The sequence below is a fragment of the Halichoerus grypus genome, chromosome 8, assembly GCF_964656455.1.
Source record: "Halichoerus grypus chromosome 8, mHalGry1.hap1.1, whole genome shotgun sequence".
In the NCBI taxonomy this organism is placed as follows: Eukaryota; Metazoa; Chordata; class Mammalia; order Carnivora; family Phocidae; genus Halichoerus; species Halichoerus grypus.
The window spans coordinates 63190629-63207074 of NC_135719.1; the positions used below are offsets into that span (position 1 = coordinate 63190629).

At 40.5% G+C, this 16446-nt stretch overlaps 1 protein-coding gene and 1 pseudogene across 5 annotated transcripts in view; both read right to left on the minus strand.

Moving 5' to 3' along the window:
* GALK2 (galactokinase 2) overlaps positions 1-16446 on the minus strand; it is a 118761-nt gene that overhangs the window by 28599 nt on the left and 73716 nt on the right. For 4 of the 5 annotated variants that reach the window (XM_036075981.2, XM_078079380.1, XM_036075980.2 and 1 more), the window contains 3 exons: positions 11537-11635; positions 9938-10090; positions 410-620 (listed from right to left, as the gene is read on the minus strand). In XM_036075981.2, coding sequence (XP_035931874.2) covers positions 410-620; positions 9938-10090; positions 11537-11635 — 463 coding nt within the window. The remainder of the gene's footprint in view (positions 1-409; positions 621-9937; positions 10091-11536; positions 11636-16446) is intronic. The other variant, XM_078079381.1, reaches the window with a different exon arrangement.
* LOC118525321 (U4 spliceosomal RNA) lies at positions 2296-2364 on the minus strand (annotated as a pseudogene).

Here is a 16446-nt window from a genome sequence, read left to right on the forward strand (position 1 = left end):
CAAGCTAAGCAGTGAATTTTCTGGTGTTCCGGGGCGGGGGGGCCTCAGCAGTTATAAGCACTGCTCCAACCTAGACCTTTTTGTGTACATCGTATAATAATCAGAAAAATGCATAGAGGAAAAAAAGAGAAACATCTTGAAATAAGAACTTCTCGAAGGCAGGAACCATGCTTTATCCACCTTTGCCTCACCAGAATACATATAGCAGATCAGGAAATGTTTGGTGATGAATCAATCAGTGAATTTAATGAAGCCCAGAATCTAGATAATTAAGTTTGCCAAAACATACACATTCTCCAAATACCCTCAAGTATGCTTCAAAATCAGTAAAATTCATGGGGATACTGGAATCTTTCCAGCTGTGAGTAGGGGAACAACCCATGTTCTTCACTTTCTTATGCAGACTCACCATCTTGAGTGTTTGGACTCAGAATTTGGGTTCGAAGCTCCTGTAGGCTAATTCCCAGACACCTGCAGATCTCCTCAGGGCTATAGGGTTCGGGGTGAAGGGCATCCTCTGTGATCCACAGCATTTCTTCCAGACTGACTCCAAGTTTGGCCTGCACCTCCTCTAGTCGCAGTACTTTATCCCACTGCAAGCCTCTGTATTTAGCCAGGAGCTGCAAGTTCAAACCAAGATAATGGTTAGCTTTCATTTCAGAAATCGGTATGTACTATTTTAATTAGCCAAATTCAACTGTTTTCTTTTTTTCCATTCAACCTATCCACATTTCCTATCATTGCTTGAAAATGTACACTGGGTTCAGATGTTTGGAATTAAAACATGCTCGTGTGACACTCACAGGCTAAACATTTTTCCTTAAAAAACCTAATATCCCGCTGATTTTTTTTTTTTTTTGCCTGTCACCACTTTCCCTCAGGGCTATTGCTTTGAATGATTTTGTTCTTTTATCCCTATTCAGTTCATCCCTAATACACCGCTCTCTACAAAGTCTACAGAAAACTACCCAATTCTCATGTGACCTGGGTCCTGAGGTGGACACTGTATGCCTGATTTCATTAGAGCACTTCCTGTTTACCACATGCCTCTTTGAAAACGGCTAATGAATTTAAGTATCTGGACATTTGGAGTAAAGTCCCAGATTTTAAATGAAAACCTCACTGGTGACCTTATGAGAAACCACTTCATTAGGTTCCTGGTAGAACCAGAGCTGTATTTTTCTTCACCCTCAAGAAAAGAGTTTGGCTTCCAACTGCATCTTGAGGCATCCCTCAGTCTGATGGAGAGGGTTAAGTACAAACAAAACCTTTGTAACCAGGTCCACTCGTGGGAACCTCAATCTGGAATATGTTTCTCTCATTCTCCCCAAACCACTGACTGAGCCTTTCAGAGCAGGTGACCGAAGATATCTCTCATCCTGAGGCCTATGAAATTCATTCCCTGGGTGTGAGGCAGGTGCAGACAGTATAAACAGCAAAAAGAAACAAGCAAAAGAAGGGAAAACTCATCTTCAAGGAAATGTGCATCTGATTTACTCTTCTATTATGCTGATGATTTGATTTTCCTTTCTTTTAGACAGGAAGCAGGGCTTACCAAAAGACCATTGAACTTTGGTTAGGGCCACTCACTTCTGAAGAATGTTAATAACAGAAGTTCTTATATTCATTAATCCTCTTTTTAAAACTCTGGCTCATACATTTGAAAGGAGTTAATGATTTTAAGACAGAACTGGAAAAAGAGAAAAAGAATTATATTTTTCTGTTCAATTATTTCACAGAATATGGTACCATTTTTAAAGCCAGGACTAAAGCTAAGATCTTTCTTCTGACTTTGTTTGCTTAGCACACTTAGTTTTTACAAGCAGTGCTAGATTGATACCTCCACAGATTCACTCATTCATTTAATTCATTCATTCATGGTCTATATTCTAATGTATTCCAAAAATAATTTGAGAAAACTTATAAAGACATTACATAAAGCAATATATATTTATTTTATACAGAAAAAGAGCTGAAGTTGATAATCTCCTAGAATGATACTTTCTTGAAACACAGATCCAAATCCAGCTGAAATAAGCAATGAAGCAAACAGAAGTAATTAACAACGGTATAGTGCTGTATGATTTAAAATGTGCTTTTTATTTCTTTTAATCTTCACCAACCTTGTGAGATGGGTATTATTACTCTATTTAAGAGGTAAGAGTAGATGACTTGCCCAAAGTCTAGTAAGAAACAGCGCTGGAAATTGAACCCCGGTCCTCTAACTCTTTCTGGCTTCCTCAAGGTCACAATCTCAATGAGTTATGGCTAATATCTATGCGGTGCTGCTCACACTAGTTCAATTAGCAATAATCGCGCCTCGGATAAACCTCATTGGCTACGATACTGCCACTGCGCAAAGCTGCTCACACTAGTTCAAATTGCCATTCAAGTCCTACCAATGGATTTCTAAGCACAAACTAAGATTTGTGTTAGAAATGAACATTCTAGTGATTTAAAAACAAACACTTTGATAGATGGGTTCCCTCTAAAAAAAAAAAAAAAGAAGAAGAAGGAAAAACATCAAAGAACTGCCCCCAAGTGATGAGAGTGGGCGCTTCCTCAAAACCTTTTAGTCAAAAACAATCTTCAAGTTTCCATCCCCCGGCTCACTTGAACAAGTACACTGCCTCAGGCACTTGATCCAAGGAACCTGGGCCAGGGATGTGTGAGGAGAAAGTCCGGGAGGGATGCGTGCTGCCTACAAGGTTGTTTTTCAAAGGCAGCCTCCCTGTGTGCTTTCCTCCCACAGACAGAGGCACTAACATACAAAAGCTCTCGTTCACTCCAGCAATATCCCAGTTTGCTGTCGGGTCCACTTAGCCCCCAGCTGGAGGGTCCACATAGCCAACTGGTTTGTATTTCAGTGGAGGATGAAATCTACCACATGCCGTCACCGACAGCTGCACGGCCATGAGCCACTGAATAAGAGTGCACTACATTGTGGGAGTAAAATAGGAAAGCTGCTTAAGCCCTTTGAAATCTGACTCAGGAAACAGAAGGATGACTTGCAGATGAGGGAAGTGGGTGGGTAAGATCACTGTCACTCAAAGACAGAACTTCATGAAGGAATTTGCCACTTGAGGCCTTGGTGATTGGCCTACTTCACATTTGTGAAGCAGGACTATGAGTCAGGGCTATGGGTCATTTCATCACAAGTTCCTCACTTGTAGCAGGGTAGAGAAATAAGAGAAAGCAGTTCTTTATCAACATTCACCACTTTCTTTTCACCAATGCAAATATTAAGTATTCATATCAGATACCACTTCTGGGAGGTTCCTGAACCTGTCCCGTGCCCTGTGGGCAAGAAAGCAGGCAACAAGTGTTTTGTCCGCAGACATGGAAAGAGGCAGATAAATAGTGCTAGGATCCTGTCTCAGGTTGGTGTCTCTCAGAAGCAGGCTCTGAGGCAAGAATTTAGGGGGAAGGATGATTCCAAGATGCCGGTAGAGGAGTGGAAAGTAAGATAGCAACAGAAGCCAATGCAAAGTGCAGTGACATGGAGAGGTGAGGCTGGGCCTGCTGGGCCCTCTGGAACCTGCGTGTAAAAACCTTGGATGTGTCCTGCCTGTGGGCAAGCAAGCTGGAATATTTACCACTAACTCTCATCCATCATCTGTTGAGGGCTACTTCCAAGGGTATCCAGCTCCCAAGCATTTCCAGGTTGTCTCAGGTGCAAACTCAGAGCTCGGCTGCTGCCAGAAAAAGCCCTCAGTCTGGGAGAGTTGCTGGAGCTCCCAGTAAGGGGATGTGCTAGGAGAGTGCTAAGATACGGACCCTAACTCAGGAGGCTGACTATCAGAATCCACCTCTCTTTGACTTTCACACTGCAGTTAGTATTAACAAAGCAATGGGAAAAGTACCAAGTCTGCTCTTCATCTGGTCAGCAAAGGCTAAAATTTCTAATCCCTTCTCTGAGTTACCTCTAAAAACAACAATTCATTCAACAAGTTGTTTTCCACACAACAAAAGCGGCTATGTTGTTTTTGTTTCTGGTTATATAAGTCACACATGCTTATCTTTAAAATTTCAAAAAGCACAAACCAGTTCAAAGCACAAAAAAATACAAAGTAAAATAAATCATCTGTAATTACTCCAACAAGATAACCACCAACCACTATTGTGATAACTCTACTATTATATATTTATGCAAACTTTCTGCATACCTACACACATATAGTTTGATATAGATGTGATCATACATAGTTGTTTTTATCATGAAGACTTTCTATTTTTTGCTTACCCCCATACCCCCTCCCAACTACACAGAGCTGTTCTCAGTATTCCACAGTGGCTGGTGACTTCTAGGTGCATGTTCTACTCATAACCATCATGAAAACAGTACGATGTTGCCCTTCCCCGATGTTAGTATTCCCCGCGGTCTGTGCTCAGCACGCAGGCTACAGGATAAATCTGAAGAGACCTGCTCAGCTGTGCATAACAGATCACGTATAGTTCTCACTGCACCCTCAGCACCCCAAACATGGTGCTCTGGCTCATCCATGCCTAACTCCCACGGGGCACAATGGAAAGAGCAGGGGTGAAGGCACACCTGGACTCCTGCACTTACTTAAAACAGGCCACCACCTACCCTGGCCGGAAACTCCCAGTATGTAAAATGGCGTACTTAAACTTAATGGCTACTTTACAAGCTACTGTTTGAAGATTCAATAAGATAACAATAAAAATATCTAGCACCTTGCCTGGCCTAGAAGAGGCACTTTTGTGAAGGTCAAGTTTCTTCCCTCTCCACATTCTCCTGCCTCTCTAGGTAGTTCTCACCCACCTGACACCTTTTTCTGTGCTTTCAAACATATACAGATGTCTGGTGTCTTAAAATCCTTAATCCTAAAGCTACTGTTCTTCATCTCTCCCACTCTTTCACTAACTACCAGTGGCCCATAGTCTAGGCCTTTGGTAGCCACTCTCACTATTGAATGTAGCCTCCTGGTCTTTCCTTACCTCCCAATCCACTTCCAAAGCCACAGGAGTTTTCTCAGTCCTTTTAGCCCCTAACAAGTCGGTGGCTTCTGGCACTCTTCAGTACCCACCTTCTTTCAATTCCCTGTTTCATTGCTTCTGTAGCCTTGATTTTTCCTGGTTTCTCTCTCACCTCTCTGGTCCTTACACCATTTCCTTCCACGACTCATTTTTCCCCTTTCATTACCTACTTCCTAACTGAAGTCACCTTCCAAGGTTAACCCCTGGCCTTCTAGTCTTTTCTTGCCACATTTCTTTCCCTCAACAAACTGAACTTAGCTCTTGGTTTCGACTACTGTCTCTAAACACATACATCTGAGGGCCATCCCCCAAGCCCAGAGATACATGTGAAGGCCAAGGGGGGAGCCTTCAGATGTATTCCTAACCAGGCAGGAGAAAACTCCATGGGGAAACATCACTGCCTCTCACTTTCCAGTCACCTTCCATCCAACCTTCTCTAAACCTACCAGTGGCAGCACTATGCTTTCCACCCCATCATGTCAGCTTGAAACTGCAGCTTACCAACTCAACGGTTTTCCTTCATTGACGCATGCCTGCATGCAATGAGTGTCTGCTGAGTGCCCACCACTCTCCAGGCCCAGGGCACACAACAGTGAGTAAGCACACATGGCTCCTGACCACAGGGAGCTCACAGCCTACCAGAGGAGACAGGTGTTCAATAAGAATTACACAGTGAACAACTTAATCTAGTTGTGATCAATTGCTATCATGGAAAAATACAGGAGGTGGTAAGAGCATATAAAAGGACATTTAACATAACAGGAGTGGGGAGGGTAGCCAGGGAAAGCTTCATGGCGAAAGGAGGAAAGACACCCAATCATGGAGAGCTTTATACCTGACTGACCCTTTACTAGGTTCAGTCACAGCTTCTCTCGTATCCCTCCCTTTTTATCCCATCCTCAGTTCTCTTCCACCAAGGCAAAAGTTCCTGCTGCCAGGTTAATACGTCTAATACCTTGCTAACAACATCAAGCAGCTGCCCACTGCTTCCAGAACCAAGCCTGGTTGATCCTTAGTGCAGCACTGACGGCCCTGCCACAACCTGGTTCCACCAAACGCACGGACCCTATCCCCCAATATGTGCTTCCTCTGCCCTGCAGCTTGGACCCACCATTCTGGGAATACTCTGCACTGGAGTCTCGGCACAATGTGCTCTACTGAATCAACAGTGCTGAGTGAAACTGGCCACATTCTTGGGTCTCTGGTTTTCCTCCACTTAAATTCAAGGAAACTGCCAAAGCCCTGACATTACGGCCACTTCTCACGTACTATCACTAGCAGAGAATAAGTTCCATATTGACCATTAAGTGGCAGGAGCTAAAAAAAACTGGGTGAGTGATGGCCCCTGAGTAGACAGGCTCCGTAAAGAATCACATTATAAAATTTCCTTGAAGTGCCAAAGGACCACATGAAACTCTCCTTCATTGCTTCACTTATTGCCACAAGGAGCTCAGGGTATGCAAAAGCAATGGAATAATTTCTCTTCCGTTTTTGACTTCCCATAATACTCATCATCAGCATCACATATTTTATCCCCCAATAGAATTAAGGGATACTCTCTTTCATAGACATAAAACATTTCTGGAAAAGTTTAAGCCACTGAATATGTGTAAAGTATGAAAAATTTGTGCTCATTAAAGATTTCTGGGCACTTTGTCAATTTAAGAACATAAAAATGTGCTTCACTTAAAAGTATCACTTACGTAATAATTATAAATCTCTACTGAGTTTGCTTTGAAATGTTCTTAATTTTAGTTCAAATGGCTTTATAAGACTGACTTTCAATGAATCTGCATCAATTAGTTTTTGAAGCTACTAGAAAGAGAGGAGGAGGGAGAAAGAGAAAGAGGGAGAGAAAGGAGATTTGAGGATATAGACGAAACTATCAACATAAAAGCAAAACAAAGAAAAACCATCTTCGTTGGCTCAGTGTACTTCCCTGTGTTAAGTAGATACAAAAGGTACTCATTTTCATAGGAGGAGTGGGAAAATTAGTGTCATTCAATACAGTGTTGCTGTGTAGAGCTCCATCTGATTAGTGTCATTTTCAAAACTATCCTAATTAGTCATTTCTGCCCCAATACTTCATTTTTACTGTCTGAAAACAGGCAGTTTGTCCAGATTAAGACAATGTTCCTAACCTTTTTACATGGGACATTTATTTCCCAATTTAATGAGACCATTTCCAAACAAATATTATATTCATTCATATATAGAGAAAAGAATGGAACCATATTGGAAGGAAAATATGCTTAGCAGAATTCCAGCCTATGCTCTTAGGCAAAAGTGTATTCTTTCTTTTTTTTCATCTTCCTTTCTCTTTCCTTCTTTCTCCATACCCAGCATGGAGCCCATGTGGGGCTTGAACTCATGACCCTGAGATCAAGAGCTGAGCTGAGACCAAGAGCCAGATGCTTAACTGACTAGGCCACCCAGGTACCCCACCTAGGCAAAAGTGTGTTCTTAACATCAAGATCATATTAGCAGTTTTAACTTTTAGTTTTATCTTTATTTATTATAAACTAGTGGTTTGCAGCAACATGAATTAAAAAAACATTTTCCATCTTGATAAAGTCTTTCACTTTACTTTCTTCCATATTTTAAAAGACAAATTCAGAGTATGCATCAACTGGGAGGAGTGTGCAGCAAAAAGCAAAATTCAGATGCCAATTTCACTGACCAGAGTACCTCTGAGACTCATATGGAGCTATCAACTCCTGTTCTTGAGGAGGTTCTATAGTGGATTAAGGTTTCCAGATACTGCTCCCAAAAGAGATGCCTTTTTTCCAGTTAACTCTCAGACCATTTCCCCACCCTAACATTTCACTAGAGATTCAGCACCACAACTGCATTCCTCTCTCTACTTGTATTTCAGGAAGACAGTAGTCACAAGGTGAACCCATTTCACATCTCATACTTGTTTGAGCTCACCCGTAGACCTTGTAGAGGATATCTCATTTCGTGGTAAGACTTTGAAAACAATGTTGTGTATGCTTGAAGTCTCCTCAGGAAGGCAACACTTACTCATCAATCTCAAAGTAAAGTCAGCATGAATAAGGCCCTCAAACAAATAAGACACTAATTTCTTCCATCTCCTGAAAGAGGAAGCTTGTCCTAAAGGAAAAAACGGTTCACTGAAGCCTTGATATTGAAAAAAGTTTACTGCACTATTTCTCATATATGCACTGATCAGATACTGTCAAGAGTTTAATACTAAAACATTTCTTTTACAAAATTTTTAGAAATTATTTGAATGAGTAAATTCTAATTTTAAACATTTAAATCATGATTTTTAAAAAATGTTAATGTCAAAATTTCCCAGGGGAAAAAAAAAAACTTTTTTATTTTTCTGGCTCATCCTATCTCTACTCTCCCTAACTTCACAACTGTGGGGGGCAGGGGTGGGAGTAGGATGAAGTGGCAAGTCAGTCACAAGGGATAACCCCACACCTTACATATCTCCGGAGTAACCAGTCCAATATACACTTGTACAATATTGTGAAAGTGAGCAAAATAAATATGACAGGGCAGGCAACACAGGGAGTAGTCATTCATTTATCCAACAAATGTTTATCCTGTGCCAATTTCAGCCCAAGCACTATGCCAGGCATTAGAGATATAAGAGTTAGCAAGATGGACACAGTCCTGGCTCTCAGATAAAACTGAATCAAAAGGAGGAAACAGACATTAAACAATTGTGATAAGTTCCGTAACTGAGAAGTGCAAGAGCTATGAAATATGAAGGGAGACTTACCTTAGTCTGGGAGTAAGGAGGTCAAGGAAGGCTTCCTAGGGGACATTTAGGCTGAGACTTCAAAGAAGGCTAGGAAAGAGCATTCTGGGCATGTGCAAAGTCCCTGGGGTGGGAATGACATTATGGCTGGAGTGTAATGGGAGTAGGGGATGCTAAGACAGGAAGAGGATGAGGTGCACAGGCATCAGATCTTGCAAGGCTCTCTAAGCAGTGATAAGGACTTTTTACTTTATTCCAATGAAATCAAAAAGTTTTAAAAGGTGTTAAGCAGGGGAATTATCTGATCAGATTTAAATTTCTAAATATCATTCTAACTAGGAGAAAGCACAGTGCAGCTCCTAAGCCAGAACCCCCCAGCTCCCAGCCTTAGTTCTCTCTACCTTTCTGGTCATACCATGTACCCTTCTGGATCCTCCACAACATTTCCTTTCTGTGTCACTTTTTGGAGCACCTGCTTATATACCACCTGATCACATACTAACCATTTCCTATTTCACATCCTCTAATTTTAACTCTCCACTCTACTCTCTCTATTCTCATGTCTTATATCCTTTTGTATATCTTCATGGTCCTAGGCATATAACAGGTATTCAATGAATACTTCCTAAGTAGATTTAAGGTTTGACTGGCAAGGGTCTTCTAAACTGTGGAACAGAGAATTGCCAAGACTCCCTCCTGGTTTCTGTTTCCTTTGCACACATGTAAAAGTCTTTTGGGCACAGCAGCGTTACATCAAGCCTGTATTTTTAAAGTGACCAGTGATGGCCCACTACAAAAATGGTGCTTCTCAGAGGACCAGCTGTTGAGGCTACCATCACATTTGTCAAAGAAACAAGATCAGTTATGGTCACTTCCCATCAACCACCTCCAACTATCTTTCTCCACCCTTACCTAACCCATGGCCTATGCTTCATAGATATAAATTATCCTAGAAGACTCAACTGTGAAGTTCATATAGCTTCCAAATACCTCGAGGTTGCAGGGCACACCTATTGGTCTATTTATCTCCTGAGTTCGAAATCAAATTCAAATTACTCTCTACCCAAAGACCTTCATTTAGAATACTGCTGCAGTCAGAATGATGCCCTAAACTTTAGGGAAAGAGACAAAGTAGCAAAGAAAAAAGAGAAAAAGGACAAGAGAAAGCCTACTCCAAGTTTCACTAGTTTGCCAAGTTCATACCTTTGCAGCCAGCCGACACTCCATCACCCTGATGTTGAAATGAGAAGTTGCTGCTTTATTCATTTCCACACAACTGTTGGCAATCACAAATACCGCTCCACTTGGGAGTTTCACATCAGTTGCCCTCAGAGGACTAAATTCTATCAACTTGGCCTATTGGAAGAAAAATGACAGGTGAGATATAATGTATTAGAACTCAGAAAATGTTTAATCATTTATCTATTTATTTACCTTAGCAAAAATTCTTCATAAAAATGTACTCATTCAATTCAAATATTATTTATTGACTTCCAGGCACTGTACTAGGTACTGGAGATACAACAGTGAACAAGACAGACACTGTCCCTGCCCTCATAGAGCTTACTATCTAGCAGGAAAGACAATCAAGTGGACAAATACATTTCTAGGTTGTGTTACAACAGTAGCAAAGCACAGGGTGCTTTATAGGCACATAGTTGAAGCACCTGATCACCTAGTGTAGGCTCCTTTGAGAAAAGGGAAATCTACACTGAGTCTTAAAGGATGAGCAAGAGTAGGGCAGACAGAGGATTTCTTGACCCAAATAGGATATCAAAAAGAGGGAAGAGCATACGCAAGTTCAGAGGCAAAAAAAAAAAACATGAGGTGTTAATAAAGCTTTGGGTATTGAAATTTGCCTGGAGCTCAGAGTTTGAGGGTTGAGGGTTGGTGAGAGGGTAGAATGCAGAGGTAAAGCAGGAGCCAGATCATGAAGTGCTTTGCAAGCTCAAAGAATGTGGACTTTGTTCAGACTCTATAGCTAACTTACATTAACATCGGCACTCTTGCCACCATGTCTGCTTGTCAGGTCTCATCCAAAACACCCAGATTATTTTCTTAACATTAAAACACATTTGCTCATGGTTCATGTCTTTGGCTTAGAGGAATCAACAATAAATATTCTTAATAAGAAGAAATCCAGGTATTCTTAGAAAATAGCCAAGCTTGTAGGAATCTGATGAAAAACCAAGAAAAGATTTTAAAGAAATGTCCACTTCTATTTTGGAAATGGGTAGTTTATGGGCAACAACCAAAACCTCTACTCTGCCTAAGGGAGTTGATAGCCAAGGGGAAGTGGTATCCAGCTAAAGAATTCATCCCTGGCTTACTGTCAACATTCTTTTCCCACCACTGAAGCCCCAAAAATGTTGACAGAGAAAAATGATACCAAAGAGTAAATTATAAAAAGAGGGGTTGTGAATATATGTGGTAAGAGAAGTTAACATTTGGGTTTAAAACCAACAAGAGATTATGAAAATGCCATGAGATGAAGTGATTTGGGACAAGTGCAGGAAAGGTGGTCCCAATACTAGGGAGTTGAGAAATCTCACCTTAACAATGGAGAGAAATAGAAGGGGGAAAAGACTAGGCACAAGAGAAAAACAGATCTGAGGTATGATTCTGGGAGCCTAAGGAAGAGGTGATCAACATGAAACAGAATAGGTGAACTGGTAGCAGCCTTGAATTACAAAGCAGATGATAAATACCATTTGTAATAGAACCTAAGAGAATTGACTGCCCAGAACCTCTCCATATGAACTTTCCCTAGTTGATATTTCCAAATAGCTCAATGTCACATACAGTTCCTTCTTCTGCAAGAAATGATATGGACTGGTCCATCCCTCCTCCTTCAGTGCCAATATAACGCTCACTCTTGGCACAGATTTCCGCAAGTTCCACCTGAAAAAGTAAAAATTGATTTGCACTGTGAGTACAGTCATAATTTATTTCTCATTCATTTCTTACTCCAGGTGTGACAGATAGGTTTGAATTCCAGTGCCAACTCTGATCAATTGACAAAAGTTGCCTGAAGCACTGTGTAACAAGGACTCTAAGACTACCATTGAGCTCAATAGGAAAACATACCATGATGAATTAACGTTTGCAGTGGGATGGAATGAGATACTTGCTGCGCATGCCATGTATTTGCTCTCCATAAAAGACTCCATAGGGCATGCAGTTTCTTCCATCTTTCTGTTTGCTCCATCCCTCTCTAGACTAGCATCACCAAAAATCTCATATGGGTACTCACTCATTTCTCCCTTCCTTTGTCTTCCTTTGTTTCCCCACAGTGGACTTTTCTAGTATCCACACAGCCAAAGTGGGGTCATGCAACTTTATCCTCCAGTCAAAAAGTATTGCTGTCTGTGTGGCATTTCCATTAAATGTAAGAATCATCATGAAATTCTTGTCATTTCACATCCCTTTCATCAAGAAAGATCATGAACTAGCATCATCTCCCTAGACACATCTTCCTCCAACCATGATGAAGAGGCCCAACACACAAACACAGTTCTAACCCAAACTGAGTATGTCAAAATATGTGTTTAAGAATCTTAAATGGCTTCCTACTGATTAATGAAATAAGTTTAAGCTCCTCAATCTGGCATTTCAAAGCCTTCTAAAATGTGCAACCAATTTGCATAGCAAATCATATTATCTACCACTCTTTTCCAATTAGATTTGTCTCCTTGACCATCTCACACATTTGTGCAACCTGGTATTACTCCCTATCTTTTCTCATATAAATCCCATAGCCAGTCAATACCCAGCTTACCAATTACCTACTATGGACAAGTCAGTGGGCTGACCACTCAAATCTTCTTCCATCATAAAGTATTCCTCTAATATTGTTCCTACTATGGCATCCCCTTTCTCTGAACTTCTACAATCATCCATTTAATATCATCCATTTACTCACTCTACTATTCATCCATCCATTCATTTTTTTCTTTCTTCTAAGACTTGATTCAGGCCCTTACTATTTCTTACCTGTTTTTACTGGAAGATCCTCCTAGAATGATCATTCTGAAACTGATAATCGACTCTGGCCTGCTTGGTTGCCAACACCTTGAGGCTCATATTGCTCAACATATCTTTAGTCCATAAAGACACAATGTCTTTAATGACATCCCTCGCTCACTTCTCCAGCCTGCTCTCCTACCACTAACCCTGGAAACCCTAAGTTCGGACCATCAGGAATACTGAACAAATACTTTTCTTTATCACCCTTAAGCTCTTTCATCTCTCAGTGCCTTTCAAAGTGTGATTTTCGGTCCTCCTCACTCAATACTCCTCTCTCCGGCATCCCCCACTAGTCATCAGGATCAACTCAAGCATTGCCTCTCCCTGGAACCCACACCACCACCTAAATGCATACACACCACATAACGCCTCCTCTACATCCTTGTATATTAATTATTCTATTCTCATTTATCAAGCCATCCTTTAAGTGTGGATTTACTTGTCTTTTTACCCACCAGTCTATGAGAGCCCACTTAACTAATGTGACTGAATCACATAGTGTTTATTACCATTCTTTAAATTGTGTCAGGTTTCAATTACATCTGTTTTCCCTGGAAAATTGTCAGTCTTATAAGAGACAGACAAATTCTGGTGTTTCTATTGTGTCCGCAACCTCACACAATGCTGAGCAACATAGTAAATAATAAATACCTGCTGCTTTCACTTTCTGAGAATAGCTGCCCCAATACCATCTGAGAGATTCTGTGTCATATTCCTTGTTGGTCATGTGGATTCACTAACATTAACTTCGCCTTGTGATACAAAGTAAACTTGGGACTTTGATGTAATGAGTGTCACGCATGGCTATGCTAAACACACAGCCAAGTGACCTGCCCATAATAGGCACATTAAAAATACATCAAAAACTAATGATGTACTGTATGGTGACTAACGTAACACAATAAAAAAATGAATTAAAAAAAATAAAGTAGCAGGGCGCCTGGGTGGCTCAGTTGTTAAGCGTCTGCCTTCGGCTCAGGTCATGATCCCAGGGTCCTGGGATCGAGCCCCGCATCAGGCTCTCTGCTCGGCAGGAAGGCTGCTTCTCCCTCTCCCACTCCCCCTGCTTGTGTTCCCTCTCTCTCTGTGTCTCTCTCTGTCAAATAAATAAAATATTTAAAAAAATAAATAAAGTAGTAAATAAAAGGTCAAAACACCTAGATTTTAAAATGTAAAGAAACAATATACCCAGGTAAAGAAGTTCACATAGCATTTGGTTAAGAATGATGAGGCCTGAGTCTCTGTCACCCTCAGCCAGTGTGAAAAGTCACCTCCCCAACAACATTAATAATAGCCACATTTACATGCTAAGTAGCTGGCACGATGTCTTCTGTGAGCAGTATCCTCTCTGGTTATCCTCCTTACACAGATAAGGAAAATGGGACTTGGAGACATATAACAGAAAACGGAAAAGCCATTTGAACCTCATCTACCTGACTTCATAGCCTGTGCTCTTTTCACACTGGACTTCATTACTCCTCTCCTGGCCCCACCCCCCTGGGGATAATATAACCTATTTTCTCAATACCTCAAAGGGATGTGAAATGACAAATGAGATCACCAAAAGTTAAGTATCCTCCCTTTTATGAGAAAAGAAACTAAAGCACTGAGAAATATATGCTTATTGATTATTTTAAAAAACGTCTTCCATGTGGCAACAATAGGATACTTTTACTTTAAACAGGATGTTAATTTTTCCAGACTATCTATCTGGACAAATTTCAGAGAGACCCCAGAAGCCCCCAGCAGCTCTGTGTAAAGGAGAGTTCACCTGCAGGGATATGGACATGCCTACACTTTGCTGAATTCTGACAGATGGATCCCATGACTGGACAGACAATACCCAAGAGTTCTAAATATGAGGAAACAAAAGAAAATGAAGATATGGAAGCCAAAAAATAAAAGAAAGGATGATTCATCTTACAGTCCCCCCAAAGCACATAAGGAAATCAGTAGTAAATAGGGAGGAAAAAAACCAGTACCAGACACCTCCAAACCTTGGTTAAAGCCCCAAAGCTCTGCCAACTAGCTGTTGTAGATTTCTTAATTTTTCCGTTTCCATGTCTTCAATACTGTTAATAATAATAATGATAGTTTTAGCAATTAAGATTTATTGAGCACTTACTATATGCCAGGCACTGTTCTAATTACTTTGTATGAATTAATTATTTACTTCTTATAATGACTCTATAAGATAGGTAGTATATACTCATTTTACAGATGAGGAAACTGAGCGGGTTTATTAGCTGAGACTAAACTAGTAATTACGAAAGGTGAAATTCAAACAAACTGTCTAACTCCAAAGCCTATACTCTTAATCACCATGCTATTATAACCTCCCTTTCATAATACAGAGAAAAATACCCACCTCCCTAGCTATGGGATTATTGTGATAATCCAATGAATTAAATAAAAATACCTCATAAGCTCTAAAGAACTATACAATTGTTAATTTTATTATTTGTACATAATGAATAAGGAATCATTTGATTTACACAAGTAGCTAAGTTCCAAGCCAAAAGTAAAAACAGGTATAATTATTCTGGAAAACATAACTGTTTTTAAAAGTGTTTAGGAAAGGACAGAATGTAAAAGATTCCAGATGCCCCCAGGAGAACTAATTTAACAACAGGCAGTTATAGAGCCTGAGACAAACAGGAGAGTGTGTGCTCCATTTGAAGCAGTTTAGTCTTACTAGGGTTGGGGGGGGGGTGGTCCCTGCCTGCCAAACAAAACATGCTTGTAGTAGAAACTTCAACTGCAGGCCTGCAAGTGGCTTTTCCAGTGACCCTAGCCCTTCACTCCCATACCAAAAGCAAAAAGTCAAATCCAAAATGGTTATGACATGTGAAGAAACTAGAAACAAAAGTTTTTTTAAATCTCAAATCCTGATTAAGCAAAAAAAATTGCATTCTTCTGTAGGTCCATAGCCTTAGCCAGAGACGTCATGACCCAAACTCAGAAACCCATTAATAGAGGGACCTTAACAGCAGGGGGTGTAAATGGGAGCAGAGAATGCCTGTCATTCTGGGTAATGTGAGGGATACATGTGAGCCAGCCATGCCTATTCTGTCTTTGGGGACCCTGGAAATAGAACTATAAAAAAGTCCTCCAAGAGTTATAATCCTTGCAAAGAACTAAATCAATACTCCATTCAGATTTGAAGTTATGTAAAATAGCAATAGATTTCAGGAGAGTAAGAAGATATATCAAAAACACATTAACATAGTGTATGCAAAGAAACCTATCAGAACTTCAAACAAAGATCAAATAGAATTTGAGGACCCAATTCATTTTAACAAAGGATAAAGTTATCTTTTTCCTGGATGTTTAAAGGATTCTGAGGCTCCCCCATTTCTCCTATCTCCCCACACCACAAACACACACACACACACACACATACACACACACACACACACACACACACACAAGCCCTGAGAACTCTCAGGCAAGAATAGCAAAGCTCTAAGTGAAAAGGGACTCATTCCCCTCCCCACCAATATATTTTCTTCTGCCCTTACACCTGAATACTTCAAGAACCCCAGGTGCCTCCAAAGTAGTCACTTGTAGCATTTAGCTCTATCCCTTCCTATAAAATACTAATGCCTGAGAATCATTAGGGATGACAATTTGATTGCATGAGGAAGTTTTCCAAAATTTATACCTAATAAACTCATTTCTATTTT